Here is a 20,936-nt window from a genome sequence, read left to right on the forward strand (position 1 = left end):
TCTCCCCCACCCCCTGGTTCTGTGGTCAGTGTCTTTCTCCCAGTGGCTCAGTGGTCAGTGTCTCCCCTACCCCGTGGCTCAGTGGTCAGTGTCGTGTCCCCCCCAGGGCCAGTTCATCGAGCTGTGCAGGACCATGTACAACATGTTCAGCGAGGACCCGGATGAGCAGGAGCTGTACCATGCCACGGCCGCCGTGACCAGCCTGCTGCTGGAGATCGGGGAGGTGGGCAAGCTCTTCTCGGGGGCCCCAGCCAGGGAGGGGGGGGACAGTCCCACCTGCCCGCAGGGCCCCCCGGGAGGCACGGCCTTCCCCAAGAAGCCGGCGGCACCCCTGGCCCTGGCGGGGGACCCCGGGAGCACGGCGAGGGCCGAGGCAGAGGAGGCCTCGTCGCCGGGCGGGCCGATGGAGGACATCAAGCTGGAGGAGGACCCGGCCGCCTGCTCGGCCATGCTCATCTCGGACGATGACACCAAAGACGACAGCTCCATGTCGTCCTACTCGGTGCTGAGCGCCGGCTCGCACGAGGACGACAAGCTGCACTGCGAGGACGTGGGCGAGGACACCGTGCTGGTGCGAGGCCCCCAGGGCTCGGCCGCACTGCCCGGGGGCGCCCGGCTGGACCGAGACTGGGCCATCACCTTCGAGCAGTTCCTGGCCTCGCTGCTCACGGAGCCCGCGCTCGTCCGCTACTTCGACAAGCCCGTGAGCGTGATGGCGAGGGTCGGCGGCGCCAAGAACGGGCGCCTGGTGGGCCGGCCGCCCGCCTCCGCCAGCGACTATGACCTCTCCACCCTGTCCGGCTGAGCCCCCCCCTCCCCGCCCCCTGCCCAGGGCCTGGGAACTGGGGGCTTTGTTATGTTCTTTTCTGTCGGGGGTCTCTTTCTCTGAAGTTCACGCTTTACCAGGGGCCGGCTGGAAAGTCTGGGGTGTAGCAGTGGCTTCTGGGGGCCCTCACGGAGCACTGCCCCGTGTGGAGGCCTGTTTTGCTATGGGGAGAGGGGTTTCTCCAGAATGTAGTCTGGAAAGCCACGTGAAGTCCACCCACAAATAGAAAAAGGAAAAAAAAAAAAAGGTGAGTCTGTGTCACCTGTGACCTCACCTAGAGCTGGACGCCTGGCACATAGCGATGGCGCCGCCCCAGGCTGCCCAAGCCGTGGGGCTTGTGAAAGGTGCAGGCAGAGCTGGAAGGACGGGGAACCACAGAGCCACTCAGCCCCGGGAAGGCGCTGTCAGCTGGGCCAGGCCTGGACCCCTCTGCAGAGTGTTAGGAGGGTTTTCAAAGTCTTGACGATTCCCCTGCAGAAGGCCTGGTCAGCAGACACCCCCTACACACACACACGCACACGCGCACACGCACACGCACACACACACACACACACACACACACACACACCTTGAGCTGGAAAGTCCCGAGCTCCCAGACCACCGTGAAAATGAAGCATTAGTTTTGACCTGGGACCGGACTAGCCCTTCTGTGTGAGCGATTCCAAAAAGGTCCAGACCCATCATGCTCTAAAAAACCCCCCAGATGATTTACTTTCTCAGCTGCCAGAAATCAGTGAGAACCAGCTGTCTTGTCTTACAGAGAATCTGAAAGCAGTGAAAGAAAGAGCAGAGGGCTTGGAGGTTTCTTTTTTTAAGGGAGAAGGACCGCTGTTTCCCATGCTGGAGTCTATGAGCCTCTTGTTCCTTGTTGCGATAGACTTCACCATTCTCATACTCCATGTAGATTCAAGAAGTCATGCCATGTAGCGCACCGGACCATCTTCCCAGTGAAGTCCATGTGAACTGCAAAGCCCGTCTGCAAGATAACGCAGCTGAATGTTTTTAAGCAGAACTCGTCACTTTATACGAAGGGATAATGTGCTCGATTTCCTGAACGGGCGGGAGGCGAGAACTAGCACATTTGCACTTTGAATTTTTGCTTCTTTTTGTTACTGTCGCTGTTTGGTCTTTTACAGCTGTGGGAAGTCTGTCTTCCTCTCATTGACGTCATCATCTTGGCCACACTCCCGTTGTCTCTTCCGAAATATTCCGTTGACTGCATTTCCTCGTTCTCTCATTCAGTGGTCCTTCTTTGAGCTGTTGCTGCTGGTTTTTTAAATTTTGCTTACAGAATGATTTTTAAACTGTCAAATGAAGTAGTGTTAACCTCAGTTAGGATCAATGTGAACCAATAAAATACATCAGAATCCCAGCTCAACTGTGAACTCGACGTTGGAGCCGGATCTGCGGCTAGTCGTTCTCTGGGCTTTGTCTTAGGCCAGTGTCTGGACGGGTTCACCACACTTCCACAGGCAAATATTTTGAGAAGGAACAGAATGTATCGTGGTGGGCATGTGAGTGACAGTACTTAAAAGAAGGTGGTAATTTGCCACTCACCCAGGGCACCAGATGAAAGGCTGTAAGGGTCCGTCTCGCTCTCACTGGTACACAGCAATAGACCTGGTGTGTATTTAGCTGAGTAACTAGTCACGTGGTGGGACTTGCAGGCAGTTGTGCCTTATTGCATCATATGTTTGCTTTTTCTTTCAGTTGGTTGAACAGAGAAATTGAGAGGTGAGATAGGGAGAGAGAGAGAGAGAGAGAGATGCCAACAGCACTGCTTTACCACTCCTGAAGCTTTTTCCCCTCAGGTAGGGGCCTGGGACTTAAACCGGGGACTTTGCACATGGTGATGTGTGTGCTCAGCCAGGTGCACCATCGCCTGGCCCTGTAAATGATATTCTTAGTCAGCACATTGTATTTTCACTGATACCAAGCCTCCACCTATAGCCACCCGGCCATGTGCCACCCACCACCTCCTTGACACTTATTCTTTTGCACACCACCAGGGGCCAGTGTTGGGCTACAGTCCCTCCCCTGTGACTGAGACCCAGCTTCTGAATACTGACCCAGGCTGCACTTCTGCAGTCAAACCAACAGGAGGATCCTCACTCACTTCTGGAGCTGATTAGGGGAGATGATTGGGCTCAGAACCAGGGTGTGAGGGTAGAGGGAGAGTTGGAGAGGGGCTGGGCTCAGCCTTTGCTGCCAGGGCGGCAGCTTTCCCCTCTGCACCTGGGAGCCGCCAGGTCAGCAAGGAGGTCGGGGGCCAGGGAGGTTCTCCCCGAGGCAGACAGCAGGCAGCAGCTGACCTGAACCGTGTGACTCCTGCCCTTTGCGGCATCGTGGGGAGGCCAGTCTAGAAGGGCAGGTGCCCGAGAGAAACAAGGGCAAGGAACAGCCGTAGACTTGGACCCAGAACTGCGGTCACCAGAGGGTGACAGGGAGGGCCGAGTAGGGCAGGGGGCCCATGCAGGGTGGTGGGACACATAGCTGAACAGGTGTGAGCCTGCACCCCTAACCTAGGGCTGCCCCAGTCTCTACTAAAAAAAAGGCAGCGTCCCTGCCCCCTGGGTTTGTGACCTTAAGCTGGCACCTGTCTCCTCTGCTGGCCTGCCCAGTGCCCGGCTGTGCTGGGGCTCCCTGGTGGCCTTGGCTGGCTGTCACAAGCTCAGGACAGGGCGGTTCCTCTGCTCTCCCAGCCTCGGGGCCAGGCTGCTCCAGGAGACTTCCCCCGGGAGTCTTTGCTGGTCTTTTCAAAAGTCCTTTAAAGGTCAGAAGGTGCTTGCCTGGCATGTGGGAGGCCTCGGGTTCAACGCCTGGCACTGCATGAGAGGTGGAACATGCTCTGGTCTCTGATGTCACCTGCTGTAAAAGAGTGAAGAACCTGAATGGGGCAGTTTGAAAGAGACCCAAATTCAGTGAGGGCATCCTTCCGGGACTAGAATAGTAAAGACGGGGAGAGAGAGACAGACATGGGGCTCAAGCCTGCCCCCAGAAAACACAGCTAGGCCAGCAGACAAAGGAACCATTCCCTCTAAGGAGGGGGGGGAGGGAGAGGAAGAGAAGAGGAACGGGGAGGGAGAGAGAGAAAAAGAAGGGAAGGAAGAAGAACAGGGAAAAGAAATAGGGAGAAGGGAGAGCAGAGAAGGGCCAGGTGACTGGGAGCCTGTGTGTTCAGGACAGAGGGGTATGGGACCTCGCAGAGTGAAACGGCCTTGAGGGTTAGAGCAGGCCCTGAGCAGTTGGCGCTGTGACCTCTGATGGCCCCTGCCCACGTGGGGGAGAAGGTGTTCCTGACGCCTGTCCTCAGCTCCCTCGCTGCCTCTCCCAGGAACCCACCACAGTTGTCACTGAGCCTGGGATCCTAGAGATGGCAGGGCCAGGAGGGAGGAGAAACCCTGAGACAGAGGCTGTGACTCACCCTAAACTCTGTCCCAGTTTGTCTGCAAACCTGAGCAAGGCACACACAGCCACGGTGCCACGTACCCAGATGCCACTTAGCTCAGAGCCACTGCACCCCCAGACCGGGTAGCCCCCACTGTGCCCCTCAAGCCATGCAGCTAGCTCTCCGCCTGGCACCCGAAACACCCAGGGTCCAGATAGACCACCCTGCAGACCCGAACCCCTGGCTTCTGGGTCCTGCCCCCTAGGACCTGCCTGGTTTCTTGTTGCCACCATGACCCTCTGCCGGGCTGTCCACAAGGGCAGGGGCACCTCCTGGCTGTGCCAGGAAGGTGGTCTCTGGAGCTTTGAGGGGGGAGCTGGGGTGCGGGTGAGAGACGGGCTGGGAGGGTGTGCCTGCAGTGCTGTGTGGGGGACCCTCTCCTGGACAGTTACTCGCTCATGACGTGAAATCAGCTCACACGGGAGCCTGGGAGTACAGAGCAGTGCAGAGGCCGGTCAGGGAGCAGAGTGGAGGGAGAGGGGCTGTAGACATGCCCTACAACCACTGATGCCCTCACCCAAGAGACCAGAACTGTAGGCACTGGATCAGCATGGAGAGAGCTCAGCCCTGTGACCCTTCCTCCAAGGACAGGCTTGGTGGCGCTGGCAGAGCAGGTCCAAGTGGAAATCCCAAAAGACTGGGAGGAAGTGGGTGCTGTCGCCACACCTTCTCAGCCCAGCGTCCTGGCCTCCCAGCTGCCACCATCCCTCGTTCCAGGATGACCTGGGTGCAGCCAGTGCTTGTGAAGCTCACTGGCCAGTGTCCTGGAGAGGTTGCAGGGTCCAGGAGGCAGGCAGGTAGAAGTCTGGGAGACATACATTTTTTTAAACTTTTATTTATTTATTGGGTAGAGCTAGCCAGAAATCGAGAGGGATTGGGGAGACAGAGGAGAGATACCTGCAGCACTGTTTTGCCACTCAAAGCTTTTCTCCCTGTAGGTGGCGGTCGGGGGCTTGAACCTGGGTCCATGTGCATAGGAACATACACACTCAAGCAGGTGCACCACTTCCTGTACAGAACAGCCAGGCAGTTCTTAGTCTCCCTGTTTGACAGGAGAGAAGGCAGAGTATTGTTCAGTCTCTTAACTGCAAGCAAGTTGGAACATTCTGGCTCAAGGTCAAGGCTTTCTGACCCAAGAGTGCAAGGCCTTTATTTATTTTTTAATTTATAAAATGAACATACAGACAAAACCACAGGATAAGAGGGATACAATTCCCACCACCGGAACTCCCTATCCCAACCCTCCCTTTGAAAGCGTTCCCATTCTTTATCCCTCTGGGAGTATGGACCCAGGATCATTGTGGGATGCAGAAGGTGGAAGGTCTGGCTTCTGTAATTGCTTCCCTGCTGAACATGGGTGTTGACAGATCAGTCCATACTCCCAGCCTATTTCTATCTTTCCCTAGTGGGGCAGGGCTCTAGGAAAGTGGGATTCCAGGACACATTGGTGGAGTCCTCTGCCCAGAGAAGTCAGGTTGGCATCATGGTAGCATCTGGAACCTGGTGGTTGAAAAATAGTTAAGATAGAAAGCAGAACAAATTGTTGACTAGTCATGAACCTAAAGGCAAGAATATTGCAGATGAAGATTTGGGGTCTCCGTTTTGGAAAACGCTAGTAGGTCAATTTTAGGTATATTCCATGGGGCCCATGACTTTACTAGTTTTTGCCTGAGCCTGACAGCTACCATGCATGTGGACCCCAGATTATTGTCTGGGGAGATGGTGTTGTGTAGTAACTGCCTGTCTTGTCTGGAGACCCCAGCCTCACTCCATACGACCCTTGGGGTGGGCTGGGGAGGGGGTAAGGGTCAAGGAATCTCCACATATAAACACATCTCAGAAGTCTCTGCCCAGGGCAAGTCAAATGGAAAGCCTGCTTTGCCCTGGCCACTGGGATTCAAACCCAGCCACCATCACATCAGGAAGCCTCAGTGCTGTGGTTTCTGTCCCCATCTTTATCTTTATCTTACCTCGATCTCCTTCTTACTATTTGGAAAGGTTGTCCCAGAGCAGTACAGCTCTGGTGAAGACAAAAACAAAATCTCCATCAGGCAGCCAGGAAGAAGCTCAACTAGCAGAGTGCCAGACTCGCCTGTTCAAAGCTCTTAGTTCCAGTCCCAGAGCCGCATGTACCAGAGTGGTGCTCTGGCTTCTTCAGCTCTCATAAACATGAAACTCTATCTCTCTCATGAATAAAATAAAATAGAATAGAATAAAATAGGGCCCAGGAGGCAGAGTATAAACTTTATCAAGCACAAGAGTCAGGTTCAAGCCCCTAGAGTCCTAGGAGCACCATAAACACGGGGTCCTCTCTGGTTCACTGGCACTGTGGCATATCTCCTGTCTCTCACTTTCTCTGACTTGAAGAAAATACATGCTTCTCCACTGGGAGGAGTGGAATTGCATAGACATAAAAATTAACACAAGCCCCAACAACAACAACAAAAGAAGTAAATAAAAGCAATTTTTTTTTTAAAAATCCAGTCTCAATCACAGAGGAAACAGACTTAGAATGTATAGAATGAAATTTACTCAATTTTATTAGTAATAATATATTTGTCATAATTATTGGCCATGCCTGCTTCCAATAATAACTAGTGCCTGAGCCTAGAGATTTCTTTCCAGCGTATCTACATCCACTGAAAACTATAGTGCGTGAGTTCGATTTCTATATAAACGCCACACTAAGTAATTATTTCCAGGTAAGCAGCTCCGAAGTCATGAGGACTAGGGGTTATGCAACAGGCCTTGGCTGAGTCCCCAGCACCACCATAAGCCAGAGCTGAGCAGTGCTCTAGCCAAAAAGAATCGAAGAAGAAATTATTTATGTTAGAGTTCTGCTTGTCACTGCAGGAGTGATTAAAATTTAAAGAACAAAATATTTTAGTCTGTTTTAATTATGGTCACATGTGACTGGGGGCCCAGTAGAACCTACACATTACCATGTGCAAGGACCTGGGTTTAAGCCCCTGGACCCCCTTTTCAGGGGGGGAAGCTTCATGAGCAGTGAACAATGCTGCAGGTGTATTTTTTCTTCCTCCCTATCTCCTTCAGCTTCTCTCTGCCTCACCCATGAGCACCATGCTTGTAAATCTGGGTCTTCTGATTCCAGGCAGTGCACAAAACATATCTCTCTCTCATTAAAAAGAGAAAGAGCAGTCAGGCGGTAGCGCAGCAGGTTAAGCGCAGGTGGCAAAATGTGCAAGGATCGGTTGAAGGATCCCGGTTCGCGCCCCCGGCTCCCCACCTGCAGGGGAGTCACTTCACAGGCTGTGAAGCAGGTCTGCAGGTGTCTGTCTTTCTCTCCCCCTCTCTGTCTTCCCCTCCTCTCTCCATTTCTCTCTGTCCTATCCAACAATGACGGTATCAATAACAACAATAATAAAAACTACAACAATAAAACAAGGGCAACAAAAGGTAATAAATAAATATTAATAAAGAGAGAGAGAGAGACCAGAGCCCTGCCAGCTAAGGATTGAACCTGGGACCTCGGAGCCTCAGGCTTGAGAGTCTTTTTGCAGAACTATTATGCTGTCTCCCTGCCCCATAGAATGTGTCTTAAAAGAACTGACACCTGAGTTGCAGTGACTTGGTCTGGTTTGACCTGCGGCCTGCCGCCAGCTCAACCCAGTGCCTCTGGAACAGTGACCCCTCTTGAGCGGACCCTGGCCCTCAGAGAGGAGGAGGGTGCGGGGAGGGGAGAGGAGAGGAGAGGAGAGGACTCCAGAGAAGCACCAAGGCCTGAGACAGCGGAGGCAAGAGGACATCTTAGGAGAGGCAGCAGGGGCCGGGCTGCTGGGGTGTCAGCGTCGGGTGTCTCTACTTCCAGCCACTTTTTTTTTTAAATATTTATTTTCCTTTTTGTTGTCCTTGTTTTTTATTGTTGTAGTAGTTATTATTATTGTTGTTGATGTCATCATTGTTGGATAGGACATAGAGAAATGGAGAGAGGAGGGGAAGACACAGAGGGGGAGAGAAAGACACCTGCAGACCTGCTTCACCTCCTGTGAAGCGATTGCCCTGCAGGTGGGGAGCCAGGGGCTCGAACCAGGATCCTTCCACCGGTCCTTGGGCTTTGCGCCACTTAACCCGCTGCGCTACCGCCCGACTCCCTTCCAGCCACTTTCATCTTCACGCTCCTGTGCGTTCTTCTACAGGGACACATTTTGACAAGAAAACTCACTGAGGGGCCGGGTGGTAGCACCCCCAGTTAAGCACACATGGTACTAAGCGCAAGGACCTGCGCAAGCATCTGGCTTTGAGCCCCTGCGCCCCACATGCAGGGGACACTTTACAAGCAGTGAATCAGGCCTGCGGGTGTCTCTGTCTCCCTGTCTCCCCCTCCTCTCTCAATTTCTCTCTGTCCTGTCCAATAAAAAATGAAGAGAGAGAAAATGGCCACCAGGAGCAGTGTATCATAGTGCCAACAAACAAACAGCACTAATAGGTTTCCTTTTTTGCTCAGGATCACCGGATCTTCACTGCTCTGAGGGCTGGGGCAGGGCTCTGGCGCTGAAGCAAACAGTCCTCCCTGTTTCAACCCCCGATGGCATTTCCTGGTCCTGTGTGTCTGCGCCCTTGAGCGCCTGGGCGTGGAGCAGGTCAGGGACAGTCCCTGTGGCTTCTCCCCTGGGACCTCAGGAGGAGGCCCCCGAGCGGCCGTAGCAGGGGCAGGGACAGGAGGCGATGGTGGGTCCAGCCCCTGCACACGGGGTCAGGATGGGATGCAGCCGGCTGACCTGGACCTGCTGGGCGTGGGGCCAGAAGCTCCGCACCACCCGCCATGCCCCGTTTGTCTGCAGAGAAGCAGAAGCCTGCAGCCGGGCCAGCAGCCAGCCCGGCTCCCTCACCTGCTCCACCCCCTGCCCTGCCCACACCCTCTGCACTAGCCGGCCGTGCTGTTCTGTCTTCACTGACCCAGACCCCCAGAGCTTGAGACGCTGGCCGACTCCGGGCACAGCCCCATCTCACACTCAGAGGTCACAGCACAGGGCTTAAAATACACACTGGTGGTGGCACGCCTCATTGGGTGCACGGCACAGGGGGCAAGGGCCCAGGGTCAAGCCTCCAGTGCCCGCCTGCAGGAGCAGAAACAGGTCTACGAGTCACTCTTCCTCCCCTGGCCTTCCCCTTTGCCCTCAATTTCTGTCTCTATCCAAAATAATTTTTTAAAGTTTGGATACACACCAGCTCACTCAGTCTGTTAGAGTACCAGCTCATATACCCAAAAACACAGAAGAAACAGGTTCAGCACCACCTTTCACTGGAGCTGGGCAGTGCTGTGGTCTGGGTCTCCCTACACTCTCAAATAAATAAATAAATAAATATGGGGGGAGTAGGAGAGAGAGTAAAGGGTTTCTAAAGAGATTTTCTTCTCTCGCCTGAGGCTCTTGAGTGACAGGGTCAGTCCCCCACCTGTGCAATCCTAAGCCCCATAAGCCAGAGCTAAGCAGTGCTCTAGTAATGTGTGTGTGTCTGTGTGTGTGTCTGTGTGTGTGTATTTCTTTTTAAATAAATACATATTCTCATTCCATGAGGGGAAGTATTCCCCTCATGGAACCCTGTCCTCTGCTGAGAGCAGCCTATCTCTCTCTTTAATATTTCATTTATTTATTGAATAGAGACAGAGAGAAACTGAGAGCAAGGGGGAGATAGAGTGGGAGAGAGACAGACACCTACAGCCCTGCTTCATCACTTGTAAAGCTTCCCCCCTGCAGGTGGGGACTAGGGGGCTTGAACCCGGGTCCTTAAGCATTGTAATGTGTGTGCTCAACCAGGTGCACCACCGCCTGGCTCCTCTTTCTTTTCATTAGTGATTTAATATTGATTTACAAAATTACAAGACAACAGGGGTATAACCCCACACCATTCCCACCACCAGAGCTCTGGATCCCCAGTCCCTCCACTGGGAGCTACAGCAGTTCTCCCTAAGGTTGCAGACAGGGGTCAACTATTATTTCTACAACTCCCTGCCTATATTCGTACATAATTCCCCCCCCCCTTTTTAAAAGTTTCCATCTTCCTTTCCAAGTCACATAACCTATTACTACATCCAAATGTCCTTATTTCCTCTCTTCTTTCTGGGTCCTGAAGGAGTTGGCGTTCAAAGCCCTCTGGTCCCTTCCCTTATCACTTTTCCCCCACTGGGAGCCTGGATCAAAATTATTTTGGGGATGCAACAGGTGGGAGTTCTGGCTTCTGTAGTTGCTTCTCCGCTGAACATGGCCTCTCCACTGGATAACCGCTAGGTGGGGGCTGCTCACAGCTCCCACCCTCTCCTCCCTCCTTCCTCCTCACTCAACCCTGCTCAGGTCCACTCCTCCCCTCTAGGCAGCAGTGGGTGAGAGTCTCTGAAGCTGGCAAGGGCCAGGGCACCTTCCCAGCGGGCAGACACACAGGCAGCACGGGAGGGAGTAGGTGACCTGAGCTGTCCTCTGTTCCTTCCCCGAGTCCCTGTCACCCTCTCGCAAGGCTGCAATCACTGACTTTTGGCCAAGCCCATCTGTCTGGGAGATTGGGGAGAGGAGGAACCAGGAGAAGAGGGCCTCTGCCCAGGGCCCCAGGCTAGACAGACCACGTCACCTCAGGCGTCATCACTGAGTCCCCAGGGGCACCGAGTGTGAGGGAACTTTCCCTCTCGGAGTGCAGCTCTTGCCCCATGCTCAGCTCCCTGCAGTCAGCTACGTGGGCATCTGGTCAGTGTCCACCTAACCTAAAGCTCCAGAGATCACTCATGTCTGAGACCTTTACTGCTGTGACACAGACCTTCCCAAGGTCACTAGAATCATTTTTCTCTTTTAAATTCTGTATTTGTGATTCATATTAAGTTGCAAGATGGTAAGACCACAGTGCATAGTTACCCACCATGCCCGGGTATATCCCCACCCTCCCACCTCCCAGATAACTACCACAATTCTTACAAGTCTTAGAGACCTGTTTGCTTGCTTCTGTTTTGGGGGGTTGTTTGTTTGTTTGGCAAGCTGATGTCTATCAAATCTCTAGATTTACATATGCCTGAAACCATCCTGTACTTGTCTCTCATCTCTCTGTTGATTTTGCTAAGCATCATCACTTCCGGCTCATTTATGTTGTCCCAAAGAGAAGGTCGCTAGAATCACAGTGACAGTCCCTGTCGGTGGACAGGAGAGCAGTAGTGAAAAGAGCTCAACTGAACTAACAAGGGTCACACAGACAGCGAGTGGCCTTTTCAAAGCCAGGGGGAGGGGGTGGATATCTACCTGTGGTCACACAGAGTGGCCTATTCAAAGATGAGGGGGCGGGGGCGCATCCGGCTATGGCTTCTGACTGAGCATGGTGTGAGAAGCCCCCCGTGCACATGACCCCCATTCTCAAGGAGGAAAAGGAAACTGGTTCAGCGGGAAGGGCGGGGGCCTCCCTTCCCGGGTGTGTCACTGGGGGCAGTGGCTCACCCCTGGCACACTGACCCCTCTGACTTCCTCCCTTCTTCTCAGAGCCAGAGAATCCAAAATCTGTCCCGGGGGAGGGGGGTGTGGGGGGGTGCGGGGGAGGGGGAGGCTGCATAGCCCCTCCTCCCCCAACCAGAGGTAAACTTTCCCCCACTGCCCTATTGGCTCTATTCCTGGGGAGGTGACCCGCCCCTCAGAACCCAGAGCCTGTGGCTGCTAACTTAACCACTGTGACTTAACCACGTCACCTCCTGGGGTGGGAGACTGAGTCTGCCACTGTCAGGGACAGTCACACCCCAATGGCCGCTGATAAGCCGGCTCTCCAGCCTGCCCAGGTCGCCCCTCACCTGTGCTCATCTGCCCTCAGCTGTGCTCACCTGCCCTCAGCTGTGCTCACCTGCCCTCACCTGTGCTCACCTGCCCTCACCTGTGCTCACCTGCCCTCAGCTGTGCTCACCTGCCCTCACCTGTGCTCACCTGCCCTCAGCTGTGCTCACCTGCCCTCACCTGTGCTCACCTGCCCTCAGCTGTGCTCACCTGTCTCCACTTGCTCCAGCCTGGATGTTTCTAGCACATCCCCCCTGACTTCCTGCTCCTCTAGGCACTAGGCCCCCTCTTCCCTCTCCTCTCCTCTCCTTTCTCCTCTGCCATGTCTGCTGACACACACTCAACACGTCTTAGGGAAAGGAGGCCTCTCTCAGCTGACTTGCTTCTCCATCAGTAATGGCTGAGAGGGCAGCAGCCTCACCATGCCCAAGGCCCTGGGTTCAAATCCCCAGCACTGAGGACAGCAAGTGGTGCTTTGGCTCTCTCCTGTTCTCTCTCACTGCTGAAATAAACATGTCTTCAAAGAACCCACATTTTTACGGCACAGGCGGTGGCACACCCAGTAGAGCACACGTCACAGTGCTCAGCGACCCAGGCTCAAGACCCTGGTCCCCTTTGCAGGGAGGAAGCTTCACGAGTGGTGAAGGTCTACAGGGCTTCTCTCGTCTCTCTCCTTCCCTCCCTGTTTCCTCTCCCTCCCTCCCTCTCTCCTCTCCCCCTCTCAGTTTCTCTCTGTCTCACTCATGAGCACTATGCTTGTAGTTCTTGGTCTTCTGTTTCCAGGCAGTGTGCAAAACATCTCCCTCTCCCTCTCCCTGTCCCTCCCTCCCTCCCTCTCTCTCTCTCTCTGTACCTCACTCTCATTTAATGCAAGTCTGCAGGTGTCTCTCTCTTCTTCTCTACATCCCTGCCTTCTCTCTGAATTTCTGTCTCCAAAATAATTATATTTTTAAAAAGAGCCACATTCTTTTTTTTTTTTTCACCTAAGGCACTGGACAGTGGCAGCCCTGCTCCAGGACCCTCCCTTTGGCCTGAAGTGCAGCTGCCGGAAGCTCTGGTTATGTGGAAACCCCAGGGAATTTTTTTTTTAATTTTATTTATAAAAAGGAAACACTGACAAAATCATAGGATAAGAGAGAACTCAGTATCCCATCCCCTCCCCTGATAGCTTTCACATTCTTTTTTTTTTTTGGCCTCCAGGGTTATTGCTGGGGCTCAGTGCCTGCACCATGAATCCACTGCTCCTGGAGGCCATTTTTCCCTTTTGTTGCCTTTGTTGTTGGTAGCCTTGTTGTGGTTATTATTGTTGTTGTTGAGGTCATTCGTTGTTGGATAGGACAGAGAGAAATGGAGAGAGGAGGGGAAGACAGAGGGGGAGAGAAAGACAGACACCTGCAGACCTGCTTCACCGCCTGTGAAGCGACTCCCCTGCAGATGGAGCCTGCTCTCACCCCTCTTTCTCCTGGCTCCTGACCTCTTACTACACCACCTCCCCAGAGGAAGGGCTGACTTTTTCACTCATGTGGAAGGAGGGAGAGAGACCATAGCATCAGAGCCTCCCTGGTGTCACTGTGACACTCCTATGTGGCTCCAGGCTTTGAACCTGTACCCCGTGCATGGCAAGGCATGCACCCTACCCAGTGAGTTCTCTGGGTGCAGGTGAGTGGGGTGGGCACACCGTATACTGGTGTCACTCAGAGCCACAGGGAACTTGGGGTGACAGAGTAGAGAAGCAAAGAGCCCCCACCTGGAAGCACCCCACCTCCAGTGTCCACACGTGGCCTCCCCTCACGCAGGCTCCAGGCCTCCCCGTCGGCTGTCTGGGGCGGGGGGCCCAGCACTGAGCTCGGCCCGTAGCAGGTCACGCAGGGTCCCCAGGCTGCTGTGCACCTGTTCCCCCTTCTTCCCTCCTGTGAGAGCAGGGAGCACAGTGGTGGAGCGCAGGCCTTGCAGGAGCAAGGCCTCACCTTGGACCCAGCCTGCAGGTGCCTGCGTGATGCTCTGCTTCTCCTCCTCACAGCACATCAGCAAGTATATCCCTGCTCTAAGGAAGTGCTTCCTTTCTTTAGGAAAGAGCGCTCTTGGCTCCTGCTGGGTGTGGAGGCTGGGAGGACACAGGGGAGGTGGAAGGGGAGCAAAGGGGAACCTGTGGGTTGCAGGTTTTCCCGTGGGGCCCTTGGGAGCCTGGCGGCCTGCCCCCCTTGCAATGGGGCTGGCTTGGGGGTACCTCTTGGCTCCCATCCGGGAAGCCACTCCCACGTGTAGCTGCCAGGGGCCCGGCGGGCTTTGGGGTGAAGGGTGGCAGCTGGCTGGGTTCCCCCTTAGAATGGGGGTGAGTGGGAGGGATCCGGGCCCCAGGACCCGCCCCCGGCCAGGCTGCAGCCCATAAAGCTGCTCCGAGGTGGCTGAGGGGCAGGCAAGAGCCTTGCAGGGGCCAAGCCAGGTGTCCCCACGACAGCAGCAACAGGGCAAGGATGGGGGGCACCACCGCCGCCTCAGATGGGCCCACCCCCACCATGTCTGTCAGGATCTTCTCTGCAGGGGTGGCCGCCTGCCTGGCTGACATCATCACCTTCCCGCTGGACACAGCCAAAGTGCGGCTGCAGGTACCCATGGGCACTGCTCCCCACCTGGGGGGCTTCCTGGGGGGTCCTGGGGGTCACCACACATGGGGTGACCCTGATTACTGCAGGGCTTTCCCAAGGGGCTGTGTTGTGAGGGCACAGCCTCAGCTGGGCTCCCCCGTGACTGGCGGACACCTTCCTTTTCTACTGCCTTAGGGGTCCTGGAGGACTCCTGGGGGCCAGGGGGAACAAGGTTCAAAAGCCTGTGGGCTGGGGAGATAGCATCATGGTTTTGCAAAAAGCCTTTCATGCCTGAGGCACCAAAAGTCCCAAGTTCAATTCCCAGCACCACCAGAAGCCAGAGCTGAGCAGGACTCTGAGAAGAAAAAAAAAAAGGTTATTGTAGCTATACTCTTTCTCATTCTCTTCCCCCTCTCCTTCTCTCTCTCTCTCTCCAGATAGATGACAGATAAAAGCTAGGTAGAATATATACGAGATATGTATCAGTTCAACTCTATCAGAATCGCTTACTCTAAGTATAGGCCTCCATGTAGTGGGTGGATAGCTACAGGTGTATGACAGACACAGCAGGGACTGCAGAGAGAGAGAGAGAGAGAGAGAGAGAGAGAGAGAAGCAGGAAGCTGCCAGTAGCAGCCAGTAGGAAGGATGGGGGGAAATTGACAGAAGATGGAGAAGAGGGAAACAGACAAATGACACAGCTGTACACTAGGTAGATCCAGACAGATACCTACAAACACAAAGAAAGTCGGCAGCTGTAGTTACAGTTACTCTGGACTCACTGAAATAAGACGGACAGATAGCTAGAGACAGACAGCCGTTGTCAGGTGTGTGTGCTTATAGAGCTGGCAGGCTAACAGATGACAGACAGACAGACTTGTGCACATCTGCCCAGGAGGTGGGTGGCAGGGGGGCTTGTAGGGGAGGCTACGAGGAGGGCAGGCAGAACCCCCCGGATGGAGGCTGTCTGTCTGTCCCCGCTGCAACCCGTCTCCCCCGACACCTCTGCCTCGGCTCCTGCAGATCCAGGGCGAAAGCCCGGTGTCCAGTGGCATCCGGTACAAGGGCGTCCTGGGCACCATCAGCACCGTGGCCCGGACGGAAGGGCCTCTGAAGCTGTACGGGGGGCTGCCCGCCGGGCTGCAGAGACAGATCAGCTTTGCCTCGCTGCGCATTGGGCTGTACGACTCGGTGCAGGAGTTCTTCTCTGGCAAAGACAGTAAGAACCCCCCTCCCCGGGGTGTGGGGAGAGCGGCGCCTCACAGGGTCTCCTGGGCACCCCCAGGAAGCCCTGGTTTGCACACACCCCCGTGTTGTGTTCCCCACCCCCCACTCAGCACTCACCGTTCACAGAGGAAAATGCACAGGGTCTCAGCTCAGCAGGGAGGGCGCCTGCTTGGCCACACGCCAGCCCGGGCTGTAGGCTTCACCTCCGCCCAGAAGCACTGGGAGAGGCTCCGGTGCCGTGGCATCTCTCCCTCTTAGTCTCTCTTTCTGAAAAAGCCAGCCTGGCTGTGGTGGTGACGCTCTAGCGATGAGAAAACAAGAAAAAATAAAAGGAGGTTTCAGGGCTGGTTTGGATTGCTAAAAATCCCCCGAGATCCTGGGCCTTCGGGGCATCTGTGTGGAGAAGTGGAAAGCTCAGAGCACAGTTCACACCGGGCCCTGGGGCCAGGGAAGTCTCTGAAACACTTGGACTGAGGACAGAAGACAGAGGACACAGGACAGAGGACAGTCCTGGGCTGGGCCAGCCTGTGTCTTCACAGGTTTCCCCAGCAATGGCCCGTGTGCAGGCAAGTCTTTGGACATAAAGAACCTGGGTTTGAGTCCCAGCACCAACAGCCAGAGCTGAGCAGGGCTCTGGCACAAACCCCTCCTCCCCGTGCCGTCTGGCAGCCCAGGTGCCGTCCTGTGTCCCCTGGCATTGACGACTCATGGGTGCCAAGTGTTGGAAATGAGCAGGCCCTGCCCGGGGACACCCGCCTCTCTGCTTTTCATCGTGTCTTGTTCTGCCTCCTCTGTGCCCCCCTTCACCGCACAGAACCAGCTACTCTGGGGAACAAGATCTCGGCTGGGCTGACGACTGGGGGAGTGGCCGTGTTCATCGGGCAGCCCACTGAGGTGGTGAAGGTCCGGCTGCAGGCCCAGAGCCACCTGCACGGCCTCAAGCCTCGCTACACAGGGACCTACAATGCCTACTGGGTGGTGGCCAACACTGAGGGAATCCTGGGTCTCTGGAAAGGTGAGCCTCTTGGGGGGAGCTCCCCCTCACTGAGACCCAGGCCCTGAGCCCCTTCTGGGGGAAGGAGGGCTCCTCCTCAGAGACACAGGCCCTGAGCCCCTGAGGGTGGGCTCCTGAGACCCAGGCCCTGAGCCCCTTCTGGGGTGAGGGGGGCTCCTCCTCAGGGACCCAGGCCCTGAGCCCCTGGGGGTGGGCTCCTCACTGAGACCTGGGCTCTCAGCCCCCTCATGACGTGGTCTCACCCTTGCTAAGACCCAGGCCCTGAGCCCCTGGGTGGGTGGGTCCTCCCCTCCCCTCCCCTTCCCCTTCCCCTCCCCCTCACTGAGGCCCTGCTCACTTCACAAAGCAGGGGGGGAGCCGGTGGCCTTTTCTCTTTGTCTCCAGGGACCAGCCTCAGCCTGACACGCAACGTCATCATCAACTGCACAGAGCTGGTGGTATACGACCTGATGAAGGAGGCGCTGGTGAGGAGGAAGGTGCTCGCAGGTGAGCCCCACAGCCAGCAGCGCGTGTCTCACGCTTACCCCGGGTGGCTTCACCCACCTTGTGCTGAACCCCTTTGCACCAATATTTTCCTGTTTAAAAAGAATGAAGGGTGGTCCGGGAGGTGACACAGTAGCTAAGGAACTAGACTCTCAAGCATGAGGTCCTGAGTTCAATCCCCAGCAGCACATGTACCAGAGTGATGGCTGGTTCTTTCTCTTCTCCTATCTTTCTTGTCAATAAATAAATAAATTCTTTAAAAAAAAAATGAAGGGGGAGTTGGGCGGTGGCACAGTGGGTTAAGCGCACGTGTAAGGACCCCGGTTTGAGCCCCCAGCTCCCCACCTGCAGGGGAGTCGTTTCACAGGCGGTGAAGCAGGTCTGCAGGTGTCTGTCTTTCTCTCCCCCTCTCTGTCTTCCCCTCCTCTCTCCGTTTCTCTCTGTCCTATCCAACAACGATGACATCAACAACAACAACAACAAAAACTATGACAACAATAAAAAACAACAAGGGCAACAAAAGGGAAAATAAATAAATATAAAAATTTTTTTTAATGAATGAAGGGGGTTGGGATATTAGATAGAACAGTTGAGCTGCAAGAAAAAAAACCCAAACCCTGAATTTTCAAAGGTGGCTGCAGTCAAAACAGAAAAAGCTGTTTACTTTGCAAAAGACACAGCCTGGCAGGTGTGTGGCTGTCAGCAGTGCCCCAGTCACTGCCACCAGCACAGCTTCTGCGAGCACGTCTCTGGAGAGTCAGGAACTCAGTGGGGGTGGGGTGCCCGCTACTCTGTCCTCAGGGAGCTCAACTGAAAGGCAGTGGCGGGGGCACCTCGAGGTGCTGTGGGTTTGCCGCACACCTCACAGTGAAGGAGACATCTTGGGGAAGCAAGTCAGGTGTGTGGCTGTGGTTGCCCAGCTGGCCTGTAGGGCACTGTAGTATATACATGCTGGGATGTGCAAGGTGGGTAGTAGCACTGGTCTTAGAAGTCAGTGTAGACAATGACTTTATTAATAATAATAATAATAATATATAAATAAATAAAATCCCATCTGTGAGCTGTTGGAACACAGGCCATCACAGACCTGCTAGATGCACGGATTCCATAAACCTCCAGTTCTCAAAAACAAACCAAAACCCCATCTGCACAGAACAATAAAGTGAAGCAAACAAGACCTATCTGTGTCTCTAGAGAGGTTTCTAGAAAAGAATCTTCCAGCGAGTTCTGGAAGAGGCCCTGGGCTCTGATACTGTCCCTGGGTGATGCCTCTAGTTGAGAGAGGAGAGAGCCTTCCAGCTGGAGCGCCAGCATCCTGCCCCGCCCTCCCCACCGCAGGACGGACAGACAGCAGAAGGCTCTGTCTCCTTGGCTGCTTCCTCCAGGGCCCGCACAGGCTGCCCGCTCCAGTCGGTATGTTACAGACCTGCAAGGAGCAGGTGGGTGATCCTGTGGCTGATCTGCTTCGTTCTCCATTTCAGATGACGTCCCCTGCCACTTCGTGTCGGCCCTGGTGGCCGGGTTTTGCACGACGGCTCTGGCTTCTCCAGTGGATGTGGTGAAAAGCAGGATCATTAATTCCCCGCCGGGCTTCTACCCTCATGTGCACGACTGCGCCTTGGCGATGCTCACCAAGGAGGGGCCCACGGCCTTCTTTAAAGGGTAGGAGGGGCCTTCTGCCTGTGTCCAGGGGGGGTTATCAGCGCCCTGGGACTTCGTGTCTGCTGTGCCCTGCCGGCAGCTTCTCCAAATGCTCTGACTCCACTGGGTCAGATCTTCAGTGTCATAATGTGAGCTGAGCCTTGCTCAGACGCTTCTTTGACATCAGTGGGAAATACATTTCTGGCTGTGGGCCATGCAGGCCTCCTGCCCCAGGTGTGGGACATACAGAGTCAAGAGGCTCAAGGCTGCCTGCAGACAACAGCTGATTTTCACTCTTTTTTCTTTCTTTCTTTTTTTTTTGCCTCCAGGGTTATTGCTGGGGTTCGGTGCCTGCACCACAAACCCACTGCTCCTGGAGGCTATTCTTTTTAAAATATATTTATTTACTCCCTTTTGTTGCCCTTGTTTTATTGTTGTTGTTATTGATGTTGTCGTTGTTGGATAGGACAGAGAGAAATGGAGAGAGGAGGGGAAGACAGAGGGGGAGAGAAAGATAGACACCTGCAGACCTGCTTCACCACCTATGAAGCGACTCCCCTGCAGGTGGGGAGCCAGGGGCTTGAACCGGGATCCTTACGCCAGTCCTCGCACTTCGTGCCACCTGCGCTTAACCTGCTGTGCTACCGCCCGACTCCCTGGCTTTCCCTCTTACAATGTGAAGGACTCAGGTGCTGTTGTCTCTGGGACTTCATTGCCCCAAGCCAACTTTTTCAGATAGAAAAATAGAGATAAAGACACTACAGCGTGGGAGTCGGGCTATAGCGCAGCGGGTTAAGTGCAGGTTGTGCGAAGCACAAGGACCGGCATAAAGATCCCGGTTCGAGCCCTCAGCTCCCCACCTGCAGGGGAGTCGCTTCCCAGGCGGTGAAGCAGGTCTGCAGGTGTCTGTCTTTCTCTCCCCGTCTTCCCTCCTCTCTCCATTTCTCTCTGTCCTATCCAACAACGACATCAATAACAATACCTGCAACAACAATAAAAAACAAGGGCAACAAAAGGGGAAAATACATAAATAAAAAATCTTTAAAAAAAAAAAAAAAGACGTCAAGCAAACTGACAGCACGTTGCCTGGCTCTTCCCCAGGTTTGTGCCCTCCTTCCTGCGGCTTGGCTCCTGGACCGTCATCATGTTCATGACCTTTGAGCAGCTCAAGCGGGAACTGATGAAGTCCCGGCAGACGGTGGACTGTACCACATAGGGGCACAGGCCGGGACTGCCGGGGGCTCTGCCGCTTCTCTTCACTCCGAGAATAAAGGAGCCCTGGCAGAGAGCTGTGACACCTTTTCATGACAGCTCTGCCCGTTTCCAGAGGCTTCTTGAGGCCATGAGGCGGGGGAGCACTGCTCTCTATCTCCAGAGGCCCTAGGTCTGATGCCCATCTGGGTGGGCGGTAGGGCAGGATGGAATGTCGTGATTAACTAGGAGGGACTTTAGTTGTAGACAAGTGGAAGGCGGACTGTGTGGAATGCATTTTATATTTATGAATGCTCAAACCAAAGAGTTGCCTCAGAAAATGTGACTGTTTTCTCTTTACTTATTAACCCAGTCGCCAGTTACTCTATTAATAAAGGACTGCTAAAACCCCCGCAAAGTCCATCTTTTGTGGAACTGTATCTGAATGTTAGTATTGATGTTCACCTGGATTAAAAACTCCCCAATAGAAAGTGAAGCTTACAACCAATAGACACCTAACTTACTTTAAGTACAATTTGTATCAACCCAGGAGGGGGTTACAGAGGGTAAAGAATTGGACTCTTTAGCATGAGATCCCGAGTTCAAGCTCCAGCAGCCCATGTGCCTGAATTATACTCCCTCTCCCCCCATTAATGTATACATCTTAAAAAATACAATTAGGGGGGCCAGGCGGTGGCCCACCCAGTTGAGTACACCATGTACAAGGACTGGGTTCGAGCCCCTGCTTCCCATCTCCAGGAGGGAAGG

At 54.4% G+C, this 20,936-nt stretch overlaps 2 protein-coding genes across 4 annotated transcripts in view; both read left to right on the top strand.

Annotated features, from left to right (window-relative positions):
- TBC1D9 (TBC1 domain family member 9) overlaps nt 1–2,198 on the top strand; it is a 77,104-nt gene extending 74,906 nt beyond the window's left edge. For all 3 annotated transcript variants that reach the window (XM_007536314.3, XM_060179044.1, XM_060179045.1), the window contains one exon: nt 107–2,198. In XM_007536314.3, the coding sequence (XP_007536376.1) occupies nt 107–805 (699 nt within the window). In that variant the 3' untranslated portion in view covers nt 806–2,198. The remainder of the gene's footprint in view (nt 1–106) is intronic.
- A 12,233-nt stretch (nt 2,199–14,431) lies between these two features.
- On the top strand, nt 14,432–20,580 carry UCP1 (uncoupling protein 1). Its single transcript, XM_007536316.3, has 6 exons — nt 14,432–14,634; nt 15,635–15,830; nt 16,653–16,853; nt 17,238–17,339; nt 18,818–18,998; nt 20,079–20,580. The coding sequence occupies exons 1-6, from the start codon at nt 14,503–14,505 to the stop codon at nt 20,191–20,193; spliced, it is 927 nt and encodes a 308-aa protein (XP_007536378.1). The 5' UTR covers nt 14,432–14,502; the 3' UTR covers nt 20,194–20,580.
- Nucleotides 20,581–20,936: the final 356 nt, after the last annotated feature.

This window comes from Erinaceus europaeus, chromosome 19 (genome assembly GCF_950295315.1).
Source record: "Erinaceus europaeus chromosome 19, mEriEur2.1, whole genome shotgun sequence".
In the NCBI taxonomy this organism is placed as follows: domain Eukaryota; kingdom Metazoa; phylum Chordata; class Mammalia; order Eulipotyphla; family Erinaceidae; genus Erinaceus; species Erinaceus europaeus.

What these genes read in the sequence shown, in the direction of transcription:
- UCP1 (XM_007536316.3), top strand. Translation starts at nt 14,503, where the DNA reads ATGGGGGGCACCACCGCCGCCTCAGATGGGCCCACCCCCACCATGTCT. An exon ending in GTTCTTCTCTGGCAAAGACA is followed by an intron (nt 15,831 to 16,652) that starts GTAAGAACCCCC and finishes TTCACCGCACAG; the next exon opens with AACCAGCTACTCTGGGGAAC. An exon ending in CCCACGGCCTTCTTTAAAGG is followed by an intron (nt 18,999 to 20,078) that starts GTAGGAGGGGCC and finishes GCTCTTCCCCAG; the next exon opens with GTTTGTGCCCTCCTTCCTGC.